At 44.8% G+C, this 18,191-nt stretch overlaps 1 protein-coding gene across 1 annotated transcript in view; it reads right to left on the bottom strand.

Moving 5' to 3' along the window:
* The window catches only part of LOC134949330 (cytochrome P450 2B1-like), a 73,207-nt gene extending 57,370 nt beyond the window's left edge, over nucleotides 1-15,837 (bottom strand). The window contains exons 1-4 of the mRNA XM_063937826.1: nucleotides 15,608-15,837; nucleotides 7,242-7,404; nucleotides 3,667-3,816; nucleotides 2,197-2,357 (exon numbers count right to left, since the gene is read on the bottom strand). Coding sequence (XP_063793896.1) covers nucleotides 2,197-2,357; nucleotides 3,667-3,816; nucleotides 7,242-7,404; nucleotides 15,608-15,781 — 648 coding nt within the window. The 5' untranslated portion in view covers nucleotides 15,782-15,837. The remainder of the gene's footprint in view (nucleotides 1-2,196; nucleotides 2,358-3,666; nucleotides 3,817-7,241; nucleotides 7,405-15,607) is intronic.
* Nucleotides 15,838-18,191: the final 2,354 nt, after the last annotated feature.

Raw genomic sequence — 18,191 nt, 5'->3', positions numbered from 1 at the left:
TCTTGTAAATTGTAGCTTATAAACATTGCTGACTCTCATACAATGTAGCTACTAGTGCTGTTTCTTATAAACTGTAGCTTACAAGCATTGCTGGCTCTATTATAAGGATGTATCTCTGTTAATCTTTCATGCAGGGGAGATATTTCCTCCACTAATTACCCTTAATAACCACAATTACTTGCAATTATATTCTTATATGCTGCAGTTATTAATTAGCTAGATTTTGTTGTATATTGTCCAGTTGTCTGTGATTAACACGTCATCCTTTCTATATTAATCAAGGGATATCTTTCCTAACTTGTCTAGTGTATTGTCTTATAAGCTATTTAATAAATCAATTAGCCTGTATATATCAACCATTACACTTCCATCCCATCTGAGTGATTGTATGTGTTTTTAGCAACCGTGCATAACACTGTTATTTCATTGTAATCTCTCTGTGTCAGTAGTATTTTCTATTCGTTTATTATTCTAATAGTACTGATTAATACTGGAGAGTAATTGGATTAAATGTATTATGATCACAGCACTGTATGACCTTGTAGGCTGTGATCATATGAGATGCAGGTATGCACTGGAAACCGGCCGCCCGTCTTAATGCCGCTGGCCGCACTGAGCTCAGCGTGTATGCGGGCTGACGCCGGGACTCCCTGCTCTCTCTCTCCGCCTGACGGCTTCACTCACGAAGCCGCTGCCGGCAGCGGAGATCGTGAGAGGGGGCAATCACGGTCTGTTGCTTATCTCAGAGGAGGACAACACATTTGTATTTACATTTACACTTATAGACACATTATTAGCATTTGTTTAACTTTGAGTTCTAACACCACCCGGAAGCAGCCCACGGCCGTTCCACCTTAGGCTTCCTCAGGGCGCCCTGAGGAAGCCTAAGGTGGAACGGCCGTGGGCTGCTTCCGGGTGGTGTTAGAACTCAAAGTTAAACAAATGCTAATAATGTGTCTATAAGTGTAAATGTAAATACAAATGTGTTGTCCTCCTCTGAGATAAGCAACAGACCGTGATTGCCCCCTCTCACGATCTCCGCTGCCGGCAGTGGCTTCGTGAGTGAAGCCGTCAGACGGAGAGAGAGAGCAGGGAGTCCCGGCGTCAGCCCGCATACACGCTGAGCTCAGTGCGGCCAGCGGCATTAAGACGGGCGGCCGGTTTCCAGTGCATACCTGCATCTCATATGATCACAGCCTACAAGGTCATACAGTGCTGTGATCATAATACATTTAATCCAATTACTCTCCAGTATTAATCAGTACTATTAGAATAATAAACGAATAGAAAATACTACTGACACAGAGAGATTACAATGAAATAACAGTGTTATGCACGGTTGCTAAAAACACATACAATCACTCAGATGGGATGGAAGTGTAATGGTTGATATATACAGGCTAATTGATTTATTAAATAGCTTATAAGACAATACACTAGACAAGTTGGGAAAGATATCCCTTGATTAATATAGAAAGGATGACGTGTTAATCACAGACAACTGGACAATATACAACAAAATCTAGCTAATTAATAACTGCAGCATATAAGAATATAATTGCAAGTAATTGTGGTTATTAAGGGTAATTAGTGGAGGAAATATCTCCCCTGCATGAAAGATTAACAGAGATACATCCTTATAATAGAGCCAGCAATGCTTGTAAGCTACAGTTTATAAGAAACAGCACTAGTAGCTACATTGTATGAGAGTCAGCAATGTTTATAAGCTACAATTTACAAGAACAGCAATAGTAGCTACATTGTATGAGAGCATACTTTAAACTGTTGCTAAAGGACAAGCAACAATACTGGTAGCCTGTTATATTTACTAAAAAGCTGTTTATAGGACAACACCAATAAAAGACACGGATACTATGTTATAGGCAATATAGCCTTTATTGAAATAATACTTTGAGGGATCACCATTCGGAAACAAGTAGTTTTTTATTATCACATTTTGTTTTTCTTATTCACACTATATTTTAGTATTTCACCAATTCCTTAAGAATTTTAACGTATATCCAATAAAGAATAGATATTTTAAACAAATAATTAGTGGTAGAGTGCGTCCAAGAAAATGCTTCTTTCTTCTTTTTTTCTTTGGTGGGTCCTGGAAGCAGTTCGGGCCCCATAGCAGCTGCACCCCTGCACCCTTGTTAGTTACGCTACTTAGTATTCTGATATGTTGATACTCACTAAACCCCATGTAGAGTTCATGAAGCGTAGGGTCCTGTAGATATTTCTCAGCAGAGTCAAAAACTGCTCATCCTTGTACTCAAAATGCTTCCCAAACACGATAGAGCAGATAATGTTGGATACAGCACAGCTAAAGAGGAACGTGGGGTCAAACGGCTTCCCTAGACAGACACCAAATAGCAATATCAGTGACACCAGTAACAGCAAGGAGACATGGGGTATATTCAATTGAAGTCGAAACTGCCGTCTTGTTGGAAAGACTGTAGTTTTTGACAATTTTAGGTCGGAAGGGGTTCCGACCTATTCAATAGACCCCTAATTTTTCCGACAAGTTGGGAATTCTGACTTGATGGAAAGCACATGGATCGGCGTAATAGCTGCCAGTCCACGTGCTTCTGTCGGAAACAGGGCGAAATCAAATAGGTTTTGGCCCCGTTTCCGACAATCTCAATCCGACTTTAAAAAAATTTGGATTGAGGAAATGAGACGGTGAGCGGGGCGGTGGGCAATAGGGGCACAGGGCACATAGGCAAGTACCTGACGGCCGTCCCCCCAGCCGGGCTCCTTTCTCTCCTGGCAGCACTCCCCAGTCGGCACTAGGCTGTGTGGCTATGCGGGGATCTGAGGCTCCCTCCAACCCCTCCCTGTGATCTCACACACGGGGAGGGCTGACTGCTGACAGCAGCAGCCCGGACGGGACACCGGGAATGGTCAAATCTGACAGTCGAATTTGGCTCAAATCAGACAGTCGGATTTGTCCGCTCATTGAATAGGGCTTGTTGGATCCATTCCGACAAATGCATGTCGGAATGAATCTGACAGCAATTGATTATACCCTATAGTGAAACAGACAGAAGGGAGCTATGACACGAGGTCTGTCCCTCTTAATGCAGGATGACACAGACAGAAGGGAGCTATGAGACATGGGGTCTGCCCCTCCTACTGCAGGGTGACACAGACAGAAGGGAGCTATGAGACATGGTGTCCTTCCCTCCCACTGCAGGTTAACACAGACTGAAAAGAGCTACAAGACATGGAGGTCTATTCATGAAGCACTGAAAAGTGTGGAGAAGTGAGCCTGTGGAGAAGTTGCCCATTGCAACCAATCAGCTGCTCTGTACAATTGTATAGTATGCAAATTATAAATGTTACTTCAATACTGATTGGTTGCCATGGCCAAATTCTCCACTTGCTCACTTCTCCACACTTTTCGCTGCTTCATGAATAGACCCCATGATGTCTGCCCCTCCCACTGCAGGGTGACACAGACAGGAGGGAGCTATGAGACATAAGGCCTGCCCCTCATACTGCAGGGTAACACACACAGAAGGGAGCTATGAGACCTGGGGCCTGCCCTTCCCACTGCAGGGTGACACAGACAGAAGAGAGCTACGAGATATGGGGTCTGCCCCTCCTACTGCAGGGTGACATAGACAGAAGGGAAGTATGAGCCATAAAGTCTTTCTGTACCTTCAGTTTTGCCACATTCCTCTACAAGACACATTGCCTCCTCCTGGATTCTCTCTTCTATGCTTCTCTTCCCCATGCCAAAATTCCTTAGGGTGGTAAGTGCAAAACGGCGCATTTGCTTCCAGCATTCCCCATTGCTGACAAGGATACCTGGGGGAGGGAATGTTCATCAAGTTAAGTGTGACTCTTTGATACTGTATACTATCCAGTACTGCACATTCATACGATATGCCAGTGGTTCTCAAACTTTTTTGAATCACTGCGCCCTAGAGTATCAGAATTGTTTTCACGGGGCCACTAGGACAAAAGTTAGTATTGAGAAATTTAGAATAAATATTAAATTAAGTAAATTAAGTTTATATGTCATCCTTAGGTTAACTGTGTGGTAAGAGACACAATTTGCTTCTGTTTTTCCACATATTTTATAAGTGGCAGCCACCAGCACTGGTTTTGCCTATTACATTGACCATAAATATTTTGAATTGGTCCTGGACCACTAACCTGAGGCACCCCTGCAGGGGTTCCGCGGCACCCCAGGGTGCCACGGCACACAGCTTGAGAACCACTGCCATATGCTGCATAATAAATGCAGTGTAGAGCAGACATGTAAATACTAGAGATGAGCGGGTTTGGTTCTCAGAGAACCGAACCCTACCAAACCTCACGTCCCGTCCCCGGATCCGAGTCCGGCTCGGGACTTACCGCCAGACTTGGAAACCAGAACGAGGCAAAATGTCATCATCCCGCTATCGGATTCTCACAGGTTTTGGATTCCATATAAGCAGGGTCGGACTGGCCCACAGGGGTACCAGGGAAACCACCAGTAGGCCTCACTGCCTGAGTACCCACTCCTTCCTCTAGGGATCAGGTTCCAGACTGTGCACTTATATTATACATGGTAGATATGTTGCATTACACTGCACTAGACTATTGTGTATTTCAAACCTCTGTGGAGGTTGGCCACACCCCCTTTGTAGGCTGGCCACACCCTTAAGTATGGGCCCCTATCCCTGCATTCCCCCGGTGGGTCCTTCATGCCCCAGTCCGACACTGCATATAAGGAGCCGCGTGTCACCGCCATTTTCACTCTGGAAATGGAGAGTGTAGCGAGAGGACGTGCCTCCATCCTCAGTGTCTGTGCGGTAAAGTGGGGTGGCGATTCCAGTGCTGTCTTGTGCTGCTCAGTCCAGTGTAGTGTATTATGCTGCATCAGTCCAGTCACAGTGGTGGTGTCCTCTGCTGCCATATGTCCAGTGTAGCTGTATAAGTCCAGTGCAGTGATGCTGTGTTGTCCTGCATCAGTACAGTGGTAGTGTCTTTTGCTGCATCAGTCCAGTCACAGTGGTGGTGTCCTCTGCTGCCATATGTCCAGTGCTGCTGTTTAAGTCCAGTCCAGTGGTGCTGTGTTGTGCTGCATCAGTCCAGTGGTGGTGTCTTTTGCTGCATCAGTTCAGTCACAGTGACGGTGTCCTCTGCTGCCATATGTCCAGTGCTGCTGTATAAGTCCAGTCCGTTGCAGTGGTGCTGTGTTGTCCTGCATCAGTCCAGTGGTGGTGTCCCTGTGCTGCTGTAAAAAACCAATGGTACTGCCATATAAGTCCAGTGATACTGCCGTGTATGTCCAGTAATACTGCCGTATAAATCCAGTCCAGTGGTACTGCTGTATATGTCCAGTGGTACTGCCGTATAAATCCAGTGATACTACCGTATATGTCCAGTGGTACTGCTGTATAAATCCAGTCCAGTGGTACTGCTGTATATGTCCAGTGGTACTGCCATATAATTCCAGTGATACTGCCGTATATGTCCAGTGGTACTGACGTATAAATCCAGTGGTACTACAGTATAAATCCAGTCCAGTAGCACTGCGTATAAGAACAGTGGTACTGCCATATAATTCCGGTGATACTGCCGTATATGTCAGTGGTACTGCCGTATAAATCCAGTGATACTGACGTATATGTCCAGTGGTAGTGCCGTATAAGTCCAGTGATACTGCCATATAAGTCCAGTCCAGTGGTACTGCCGTATAATTCCTGTCCAGTGGTGCTGCCATATAAGGTCAGTGGTGGTGTCTTTTGCTGCATTAGTTCAGTCACAGTGACGGTGTCCTCTGCTGCCATATGTCCAGTGCTGCTGTATAAGTCTGTGCTGTATAATATTTACTCCAAATAAAGGGGTTATTAATGTTTAATCCAAATTTTTTTTACAGGGTTTGCCCTGTGTGGTGTAGAGGTACGCTCTCCTGTGCTGCATTTTGTTATATAACTTCAGTAAAATAATGGAGAACAAAAAATTTGGAGGATAAAATAAGGAAAGATCAATAAACACTTGCTACTACTGCTGTTGTTGCTGCTGGGAGTCGATAGTAATCCCAGAGAGGAAGTCGGAGGACCACTTGTACTACTTCTTCTAAGCAAATGACTGTCCAACAGTCCTTTGCGAGGAAGATGAAATATAACAGCAGTCATCCTGTTGCAAAGCAGATAACTGAGGCCTTGAAAGCTATGTTGGTGTTAGATGTGCGTCTGGTATCCACCATTGGTGCAGTGGGACTGCAGTGCCAGGTGTTTGTGCCGCACACTTGTGTCGCTTAGCTTTGTCATACAGCTACCTCATTACACCTCTTTTACTTCTTTGCATGATGTGCTGTTTAGGGCCTAGTTTTTTTAAGTGCCATCCTGTCTGCCACTGCAGTGCCACTCCTAGATGGGCCAGGTGTTTGTGCCGCACACTTGTGTCGCTTTGCTTAGTTATACAGCTACCTCATTGCACCTCTTTTACTTTGCATGATGTGCTGTTTGGGGACTAGTTTTTTAAAGTGCCATCCTCTCTGACACTGCAATGCCACTCCTAGATGGGCCAGGTGTTTGCGCCGCACACTTGTGTCACTTAGCTTAGTCATACCGCTACCTTGGTGCAACTTTTAGGCCTTAAAACAATATTGTGAGGTGTTCAGAATAGACTGGAAATGAATGTTATTGAGGTTAATAATACCTTAGGATCAAAATTACCCCCAAATTCTGTGATTTTAGCTATTCAGATCCAAAACCAAAACCCGCAAGGGTGATTTTGGCAAAACCTATCCAGTCCCAAAACCAAAACACAAAACACGAAAAGTGCCCGCTACACATCTCTAGTAAATACCGGACCTATATTTATAGAGAAAATATTTTATATATATATATATATATATATATATATATATAATATACAGGTTAAGTATCCCTTATCCAAAATGCTTGGGACCAGAAGTATTTTGGATATCGGATTTTTCCGTATTTTGCAATAATTGCATACCATAATGAGATCATGGCGATGGGACCCAAGTCTAGGCACAGAATGCATTTATGTTTCATATACACCTTATACACACAGCCTGAAGGTCATTTAATACAATGTTTTTAATAACTGTGTATTAAACAAAGTTTGTGTACATTGAGCCATCAGAAAACAAAGGTTTCACTATCTCAGTCTCACTCAAACAATTCTGTATTTCAGAATATTCCGTATTTCGGAATATTTGGATATGGGATACTCAACCTGTATATATATTGACATCACAATGCACTCACCGTATCCTTTCAGCACATATTCAGCCACCGGCATATTCCCTCTCCCACTGAATATATCTCTCTGGTCTATCAGGGTCTCTTTCAGTAAATCATATCCACAAAGCACCACTATTGGCTTTGATCCAATATATATAGTGAACACTGGTCCATATTTTTCCTGAAACTGCACAGATAACCAGGAATGAGGGTAAGTTCATGTTTTAGATATTAAACTTGCTTGTTTTTCAATGAAGACTTAAAACCTCTGTGGTTTGTAGTACTCCTGGGGGGAGATGTATCATTATTCACAAAAGCAGACCTGTAAATATTGTACATTTTATGCATATTATCGCGTCAATGAATTTGATATTTTTCATCATACAGTATGTATCAATCTAAAATAAACCTCGATAAATTATTGCTTTTGCAATGTCTTTCATATATTTTTATGCAATTATATTGCAGTTCTATCGCAGTTTATCACATTTTTGTAGCTTTACACAGCTGGCCTTGCTGTCTGTAGAGGAAGGAAAAAGAGAATCAGTGCACACACCAGGGATTGATGACCGTGCAGCAGGAACAGCAGGCCTGTCCTGGTAAGTTTACTTACCTCAGTACTTGTAAGTTTCCAGGAGGTGTCTGCTGCGATAAGTGCATTAGGTGGTGCGGGGAAGGGGGGAAATATCCCAGCAGCCATAGGCATTTTTATAATGGGTGCAGTGCATCACACTGCATCTATATACTATACTTACCCCACCGGAGTCCCGCGGTGGCAGCTTTGCGCTGTGGACACAAATCACTCAGAAAATGGCCACCTGTCCCTATAGTGTGATCGGGAAACGCATTGCATCGACCCGGCTTTCCCGCTCGCACAGCACAGCGAGCCGGGTTGAACACGCATTCAACCCTGCTCGCTACCCGAGTTTAAATACCAGTTCGCTCGACTGGCCCCTTTCAGACCGCACAGCAACACGGATTATGCGCGCTCATGAAGCAGGCAGGATGTGGTTAAAAGCTATAAAATATTGGCAGTTGTGTAAAGTGGGAGGGGACAAAAATGTAAATCACGACATTTAGCCCCACCCCCTACCCAGGGACCCGTGAATTGCAGGCATTTCCCCATCTTGTGGTCAGGACCAATGACAACACAGTCCGGCCGAAGTATCCTGCTGCGTCTCTTCTCAAGGCTTCTTCCGGAGCGGAGACATACAAGGTAGGCAAGTATGCTATTAATGAGAGTGTTACTGCAATGGGGAGAGATATGTCAAACCTTCTAAAGAGGACCAATGAAAAAGATGCCCATAACAACCAATCAGCTTAAAGTACATTCTATAAATGATAGGTAGAAGCTGACTGGTTACTAAGGGAAACTTCTCCTCTTTAGAAGGTTTGATACATACCCCCCCCCCCCCCCCCCCCATCCTATGGCAGGAGCATGCTCAGTGGGATCATTACTACCCCTTTCACACCGCACATATAACTCTGTATCGACCCGGTATATTGCTGGGGTGACCCGGGTTGCTGTGCAGTGTGAAAGGGGTCAGTACAAAATTCCTGTGCTGCCTGACCTGGTATTTCAACTAAGGAATAAAGAAGGGTTATTCCCGGGTTATCTCCGGGTCAGGTGCAGTGTGAACGGGTTGCCGAGTCGATGTGACCTGGGATCCGTTAACAGTATAGGCAGAGGTGGCGTGGAGATGATCTCATCTCCCAGCGCCACCTCCGCACCAACCCCCGATGCCGCCTCCGTCCCCGGGTGCGACTTGGTATTGCGATCTGAAAGCGGTATAAGCTGCCAGCTCTCAGTGCTCTCAGAGTCCAACCATGACAGTCAGAAAAGTTCATCTGGGTACAAGTTTATTTATTTATTTTTGAAATCAGTGAATAAACTATATATGTAAAGGAATCTGGTTGAAACTATTTATTTTATCATTTTACACCAATATCATAACAGCATTTGTTTTAGTTTTTTTTTTTTTTTTTTTTACAAAATATAGAAACTGGTTGACATGTACTAGAAATGTTAATCATAAACATTCTACTGAAATGTAAAAAAACCTAAGAAAAAATTATAGAAGTAGTTTGTTCTTGTTTAACTTTATGATACCATGATTTTTTAAAAACAAAAAACCTGTCACTATATTGATGTATCTTTTATCACCATTTCAATGATTTAATGCTATTACAGTATATCTACAGTATATATCACAGGTGGTAGTGTTAGACTTCTACGAATACACTTAATACTCATATTTCTTTTATTGAAATGTACATAAATAATGCTTATGTTGAAACAGGTTACAGGGTTAGATTACAGCAAATATTGTAGATATTGAACACATATTTATTAAGGTACATTACCCAGAAAATGTGTTTTATAGGGACCAAGCTATCTTATACATGGGTGTGGATCATAGGGCCGACCACACTTAGGTCGACAGTGTCTAGGTCGACCACTGTTGGTTGACAGTAAGTAGGTCGACATGGTTTCTAGGTCGACATGTACAAGGTCGACAAGACAGGAGGTCGACATGAGGTGTTTTTTGTGTCGTTATCTTCACAGTGACCGGGAACCCCAAATAGTGCACCATGTCCCCTCGCATGGCTTACCATTCCCAATTGTAGTCCAAGTAGATCGTAAAGCATGAAAAAGTTAAAAAAACATTTTTTTTTTAAAACTCATGTCGACCTTCTGTCATGTTGACCTAGAACATGTCGACTTAGAGACCATATCAACCTAGAAACCATGTCGACCTACTTACTGTCAGCCAATAGTGGTCAACCTAGACATGGTCGACCTAAGTGTGGACGACCTAGAGACTGGATACCCTTATACATATATGTATAAGTTAGAGATGAGCCTGTGCGGATTTACTCAGTTCTCTTCGCCAAAATAGCGCAAGTTTGGATTTATCCAGATTTGTCTTTTTTTTTTTATATATATTTATTAGGTTTTTTACAGTATAGAAAACACAGGTATAGGTACATTATACAGTGACAGAAAGGCAGTATCCGGATTTGTCTTATTGGCTTTCCAAAACACATGTGAGCTGATGTCACAACTGAGGGCTGGTGCTGACCAGGGGAAGCCTCAATTGTAGGAGCTGAGGTATATGTGAACCTGGGAGGCAGTACAGGGTTCTTAGACATGCAGGGAACCTTTACCACAGATGCCCGAAGGCGTGACCACAACAACAAAGGAAAGCTCAAAGGTTTTATTGAAACTCAGCTCACAAGCGTATGTCGGCAGTTAGCAATATTAAGAACAGCATATAAGTCACAGTTAACAGGAGTGCATATACTGTAGGTAGTCTCTAGGTGTGGTATAATTAAGCACAGTCTTGAAGGACTTGGAGATGATATGTCCACTCCTTACCAACACCGATGCACTGGGTAGCTGATAGGAAACAGAAGCTGATGACTGAACTGCCGGGAAATGCCGGATAGAACCGACACAGGTGGTGAGCTGGAAATGGTGTCAGATACCAGTGTAATGGAAGATCAGATGCAGAAACACTGGTGATGCTAGAGATCGATGACAGAGCACTGATGGTGACTAGGGATCGATGACGGAACACCAATGGTGACTTGGGATCGATGACGGAACACCGATGGTGACTTGGGATCGATGACGGAACACCGATGGTGACTGGGGATCGATGACGGAACACCGATGGTGACTGGGGATCGATGGCAGAACACCGATGGTGACTGGGGATCGATGGCGGAACACCGATGGTGACTCGGGATCGATGTAGAAACACCGATGGTTACTGGAGATCGATTGCGGAACACCGATGGTTACTGGAGATCTATGGCGGAACACCGATGGTTACTGGAGCTCGATGGCGGAACACCGATGGTTACTGGAGCTCGATGGCGGAACACCGATGGTTACTGGAGATCGATGGCGGAACACCGATGGTTACTGGCAGGGCAGAGCACCGCTGGAAGCCGGTGTCGGGAAACTGCCAGTCACAGGGTGCAATGATGAGACATTGCAGAGTCAGGCTGTACTGCAGAGAAAGTCCATGGGAGAACTGCACACTGGAATCACTGAAGACACTTGAAGCACTGACATCTTTCCACCCCAGGAACAGGATATTTATACCTGCTGGGAAGCAGGGATTGGCTGGCTGATTAAGCAGAGTCTAGAGTACAGCTGCTGGATAATTAGGCTGAGACCAGAGTGCAGCTGATAGGCTGAAAGGTAACATGTGACTAGGAAAACATGGCTGCGCCCATGTTAGCTTTTGGAGGGAAAGATTATTTGTAACTTGCATGTGAAACTTAACCCTGATGCTGCCAGAATCACAGTAAAGAGATTTGAGACAACGAGATGCAGCGTGCTGCACACAGACAGTGCAGATGAAATCCAGGATTGGAACTCTGGGACTGTGTCAGGAGGCATTTGGAAGGTAAATAATGATAAGGAATTACCTGGATCGTGACAGCACCCCCTCCTTTAGGAGTGGCCCCAGGACACTTCTTATAAGTTCTTTACCTGAACAAACGGAAGGATCTAGATTGAATCCTGATGAACTTGAACTGGCTGGAACTGGAGGAGACTGTACCGGACCTATGGACAAGACCAGATTGAGCCAGACAAACTTGAACCGACTGAGACCGGCAGAGACTTTAGACCGACAGATAGGACAGGATTAGATCCGAAGGTGCTGGAATCGGCTAGAACCGAAGGAGGCTGATCCGGACAGATGGATGTGACCGGATTGGGTCCGGAAAAGCTTGAACCGGCTGGGACCGGAGGAGTCTTCGGATTGACAGTTGTATTGGCTGGAACTGGAGGAGTCTTTGGACCTATGGATGGAACCGGATTGGGTCCAGAGATATCGGAATCGGCTGGAACCGAAGGAATCTTAAAACAGACGGATGGAACCGGATTGAGTCTGGAGACAAATGAATCAGCTGGAACTGAAGGAGTCTTTGGACCTACGGATGGAACCGGATTGGGTCTAGAGATATTGGAATCGGCTGGAACCGAAGGAATCTTCAGACAGACGGATGGAACCGGATTGAGTCTGGAGACAGTTGAATCAGCTGGAACTGAAGGAGTCAGAATCCGGTTAGAACCGTAATGAGTGGTATCCGAGTGTTCAGTTAGACCATCCTGGATCATGCTGGATGCCAACAGGGCGGTGCTCTCTGAAGACGGCAAACAGGAGTTCATAACTGCATCTGTAGCACAAAAATTTCCATCTGGGAACTTGGCTCTGGATACTTCCCTTGGGGCTGAAACTTTGGTGACCCCTCTTGGGGTTGACGAATCGGACACCTCTCTCAGGGTTGTTTTCTCCAGCACCCTTCCTGGGGTTGACAGATCAGAAACTCCTTTTTGAGAAGACTCATATGCCCCTACTAGAGCTTGAACATTGGATATCCCTCCTTGGGCTGTAGACACAGACGCCCCTTCTTGGGCTGAGTAAAGAGCGTCATCATTCCAGAAAAGTTAAGACGCTAGGATCTGGAACTGTACGAGATATTGACCGACTGTTCGTGTCCCCTGACGTAGCCGGAGGATATCAGAGGAGGCTGAGGTCACACGACCTGGTTCATCAAAAATGCGCCTGAAGGTTGCCACGAAATATGTGTATGAAGAGAGCAGGGCATCAGACTTCTCCCATAGAGGTGATGCCCAATCTAGGGGGGAGCCACTGAGGAGGGAGATGATGTAAGCAACCTTGGTGCGGTCAGATGGGAAACTGCCAGGCTGTAACTCGAAATATATCTCACACTGATTTAGGAAACCCCGACAGGCTTTTGGGGAACCATCAAACTTGGCAGGTGTCGGTAAATGGAGACACGGAGCAGAAACGGGAATGGTGGGTGGGGATACCACCAAAGGTACTGCAGTCGGCACACTGGACGCCCCTGAACCACAAAGGGTCATTTGGATTCCATCCAGCCGAGAGGAGAGGTCCTGGAGACAGTGGATCACATGGCCCTGTGCAGTCTCCTGACGTTCAAGGCAGGCTGCAAGTTCTTGCATCGGCCTGGTCGCTTGGACCTGGTCTCCGGCCAGATCCATTAGGTCAGTGCTTACTGTCACAACTGAGGGCTGGTGCTGACCAGGGGAAGCCTCAATTGTAGGGGCTGAGGTATATGTGAACCTGGGAGGCAGTACAGGGTTCTTAGACATGCAGGGAACCTTTACCACAGATGCCCGAAGGCGTGACCACGACAACAAAGGAAAGTTCAAAGGTTTTATTGAAACTCAGCTCACAAGCGTATGTCGGCAGTTAACAATATTAAGAACAGCATATAAGTCACAGTTCCCAGGAGTGCATATAGGTAGTCTCTAGGTGTGGTATTATTAAGCACAGTCTTGAAGGACTTGGAGATGATATGTCCTTACCAACATCGATGCACTGGGTAGCTGATGGAAAACAGAAGCTGATGACTGAACTGCCGGGAAATGCCGGATAGAACCGACACAGGTGGTGAGCTGTGAAATGGTGTCAGATACCAGTGTAATGGAAGATCAGATGCAGAAACACTGGTGATGCTAGAGATCGATGACAGAGCACCGATGGTGACTTGGGATCGATGACGGAGCACCGATGGTGACTTGGGATCGATGACGGAACACCGATGGTGACTTGGGATCGATGACGGAACACCGATGGTGACTTGGGATCGATGGCGGAACACCGATGGTGACTGGAGATCAATGGCGGAACACCGATGGTTAATGGAGATCGATGGCGGAAAACCGATGGTTACTGGAGATCGATGGCGGAACACCGATGGTTACTGGCAGGGCAGAGCACCGCTGGAAGCTGGAAGCCGGTGTCGGGTAACTGCCAGTCACAGGGTGCAATGATGAGACACTGCAGAGTCAGGCTGTACTGCAGAGAAAGTCCATGGGAGAACTGCACACTGGAATCACTGAAGACAATTGATGCACTGACATCTTTCCACCCCAGGAACAGGATATTTATACCTGCTGGGAAGCAGGGATTGGCTGGCTGATTAAGCAGAGTCTAGAGTACAGCTGCTGGATAATTAGGCTGAGACCAGAGTGCAGCTGATAGGCTGAAAGGTAACATGTGACTAGGAAAACATGGCTGCGCCCATGTTAGCTTTTGGAGGGAAAGATTGTTTGTAACTTGCATGTGAAACTTAACCCTGATGCTGCCAGAATCACAGTAAAGAGATTTGAGACAATGAGATGCAGCGTGCTGCACACAGACAGTGCAGATGGAATCCAGGATTGGAACGCTGGGACAGTGTCAGGAGGCATTTGGAAGGTAAATACTGATAAGGAATTACCTGGATCGTGACAGCTGATAACCAATAAGATGCCGTTTTTGAGTTCTGAGTAAATCCTAGTAAAACCGAGTAAATCCGAACCCGCTCATCTCTAATATAAATTACTACTTTTAAATTATTTTCCATTACAGACAGTGTCTTATAATCTATATCTATAAATCCCACATGAAGCAAAAATGATCATATCATATTTTATAAAAGGTTTTCATTTTCTGTACTGCATGCTTACCTACATTCTGGCTGCTCTCTGCGGGAGAGAGCAGCCAGGTCGGCTCAGAGGGCGGGCAGGGGAGGCTGTGATGTGGATGAGGGGGTGGGCCGGAGGCGGAGCGTGGGCGGAGTCATGATGACACATCATTTAAGCCACGCCCCCACTCTGTAATGCCGCGATCACCGGCATTACACTGCAGGGGGCGTGGCTATGATGACGCGATTCAGCAAGAATCGCGTCATCAACTGCCCGGACCGGCCACTTTACACACTAAGTGGGCGGACGGGCAGGGGGACCCCGCGAATCGGGAGACTTGCCTGCTCTTCCGGGGGGCCGGGAGGGTAACCCGATTTTCGGGAGCCTCCCCGGCCATTCCGGGAGAGTAGGCAAGTATGCTGTACTGTATATAAAATAGTTTTAATAATTGTTACACAGATAGAAAACACTGTAATAGAATCAGGGCCGGCGACAGGGGGGGTCAAAGGGGACACCTGTACCGGGCCCCAAGGATCAGAGGGGCCCCAAGTATATGCCACTTAGTGTCCGGCAGGGATGTGAGCAGGGAGTCATCATGGAGTTATTGGGGAAAGACAGACCATGGTGTGTGTGGGGGAGGAAGGAGAGATATGCATATTTATATATTTGTATTCTGTAGTTAAATAAATAAATATATATTTATTTAATAACAGTTTATTATATACAGTAGCGCAGCAAATTTTGTTGCTCTGAGGGGGCCCCAGAGATATCACTGTACCGGCCCCAAAATGTCTGTTGCCAGCCCTGAATAGAATTAAAGCCTTTGTACAAATACCCATGTTTGCCTAGATTTAATTTCACATAGCATCTTGAATTACTAGCATTGGTTTAACCCAAATCACTTTCTTACCTTTTGGAGTGAGACCAGGAACTTTCCAGGAGTCATATGGTGAATGTTACCTATGAGTGGAAGTGGGGGAGGACCAGGCGGCAGAAGGGATTGCACCTTGGTGGCCTTTTTCAGCCATGCTGTGCAGACCAGAGCAAGCAGGACAAGAATAATGACAGCAGTAGGCAGCAACATGTTCTCTCTAAGTTTGGAGACCTGAGACCTGTAATGCTGCTGTACACAAGGATTTCCCTTTTATGCACATTGTAAGCCACCCACCTCAGGTGATCCCAAATGTGTGACCTGTAGGTTGTGTTGCCCACTGGCATCACACAGGGAGGTGTATTTCCACTATGTGCCAAAGAATGAAGTGATTTTGAAATGGACAAACTGAGTGATCATTACATTGCCAAGATTAATTGCATAATAGTAATTTCATTGCTAAACGAGCTATCCAGGACTTTTTTGTGTTAGGACGGCATCCTCAAAGATACAGAAATACTGTGTAAATTAGACACTGTTTTCAGTATACATTAATGAGCAGATTCATAATCTCTCTACAAAAATTGTAAAATATCTTAAAGATTTTATTGATAAAATGGTATTCACATCTATAATGAAAATATTTTGTATACTTAAAATATTTTTTACCGCTGAACTGGCCCACAGAGTAAACCCCGGAGGGCCACCCCTTCCTCTAGGGATAAGGTTCCAGTCCAGATTGTGCACTTGAATTATATGTTATATTACATACTGTATGTTATATTATACTGCACATGACTATGGTGTATTTTCTAGAGTGTTATTAATCTGGTACATTATCATGCATGCACTAGGCATATTTACTATATCTATTTATAAAGGAGCCCAGAGCCGGATTATATAGTTAATGAGTACATTAGGGCACGGATTTGAGGCTCAGTGACAAATTACCATCCTTTAGTGTGAGCCACAAACCATTATAATAAATCCTAATGTTGAGTTATGTTCTTTTGAAGGGAACCCTTCAGTGGGATCCTTTCAAGGGGACTGTTTGTATAGTCAAGTCTTTAGAGCAATTTTTATTATTAGCGATAGATTCATCATTTCATTGAGGGCTATTGACACATAGCAGGTGTGTACACGAGTGATGTTTTAGTCACATCTTATACTTTTTTGATATTTATAAGGTTGTTCAATATGTCACTTTAAAGTTGAGATTCAGGTATGATATATCACTCATATGAATTGTGTAGTTTATGATACCATTTTATAGAGTGGCAACATGTTTTTTACTTTTTTATTAGTCACTAGATGGCGACAGTGAGCCTCTTATTCAGTTTTAACACACTGGTGTGTATTATTCTGTTTCTTCATTGCACATTTTTTTATGTTTATTATCAAATAAGGCTGTATAATATTATGTATTTTGATCTTTTTGGGAAGCTTTGTATGTATTTTCAGGTCACACAGCGATGCGGCATTCCATGCTGCCCACTATGGTAACCTGAGCAGCGCTGATGTTGTGACCCGGCGGATGTCACTTCCGGTGTGACATCACGCCTGGGACCGGAAGTGAATTGCGGACGCCGGGGACACACACTGGGAAGATGCACCATAATCTGGAGACCTGTCAGTTTGTGTCTTTAAGCACTGTTTGTATTACACTGGTTGATGTGTGTGTCCTGCTGACGGGGGGGGGGGGGGGCAGTACCCCGAAACGTTGAATTAAATCACCACGTTTTTTCACTATTTTTGAAGTCCGGGAGTGCCACTATTCTATGGCGTGTATTATAGGGGGTTGACAGGTCCCTTGAGTGCACCCTGGCAGGTTATTTGAAGGCTTTCCGTGGAGTGCCGGCTTGTGGAGTTTGGTGTTTGGTATATTGGAACCAGAGTGTTCGCTGCAGAGACACTGGGACCCAGCAAGGCACCAAGGAAGCGGTTTAACATACTTCAGAACCCTCCAGCTGATTTTAAAGCACGTATTTATTATCACTTTTTTTCTGATTTGCAAAATTTGCATTGTTCACCAGCACTTTATGATATAGCACACAACACTTTTGGAGCGGGACGTTGCACTATATATTTGGCACACTTGCATTTGTGTGTGCCTATGCTTCTACATCTGTAGCCCTCAACACACGGAGGGGTGTGTAGTGGTCACATTTGATTATGATGGCAGGGGCCAATGAGGAATTACCTGAAGTGCTGGGACAGATGTTGCAATGTGATACACAGGACTGTTTTAGTTTTTCTGATATAGAAGCATCTAACATCTTATATACTGAATCTGCGTTTGATACGGCTATCAATGGCTCCAGTGAGGATATATTTAAAGTACTTTTTAAATTGAAAAAGCGTGAGATAGACTTTTTATATCATGGGACGACTCTCTCAGACTCAGGGGCAAACGCAGGATTTCTAGAGGAGGGTTTCTAAATGCAGTCCGGGATTTCCCACTGTGCCGAACATCGGGCAACTGGAAATCCCCCCTGCGTTTACCTATGCTTGTCCCCATATATCAACTGCAGATACATTCATTATGTATATCTTATCGCTCTAGATCCTGCGCACAGGATACCCCCCTCAGGGGTAAACGCAGGATTAATGGGGAAGGGGGGGG

The sequence above is a fragment of the Pseudophryne corroboree genome, chromosome 8 (assembly GCF_028390025.1).
Source record: "Pseudophryne corroboree isolate aPseCor3 chromosome 8, aPseCor3.hap2, whole genome shotgun sequence".
NCBI classification, from domain to species: domain Eukaryota; kingdom Metazoa; phylum Chordata; class Amphibia; order Anura; family Myobatrachidae; genus Pseudophryne; species Pseudophryne corroboree.
This window is presented reverse-complemented; position numbering and strand designations above follow the sequence as displayed.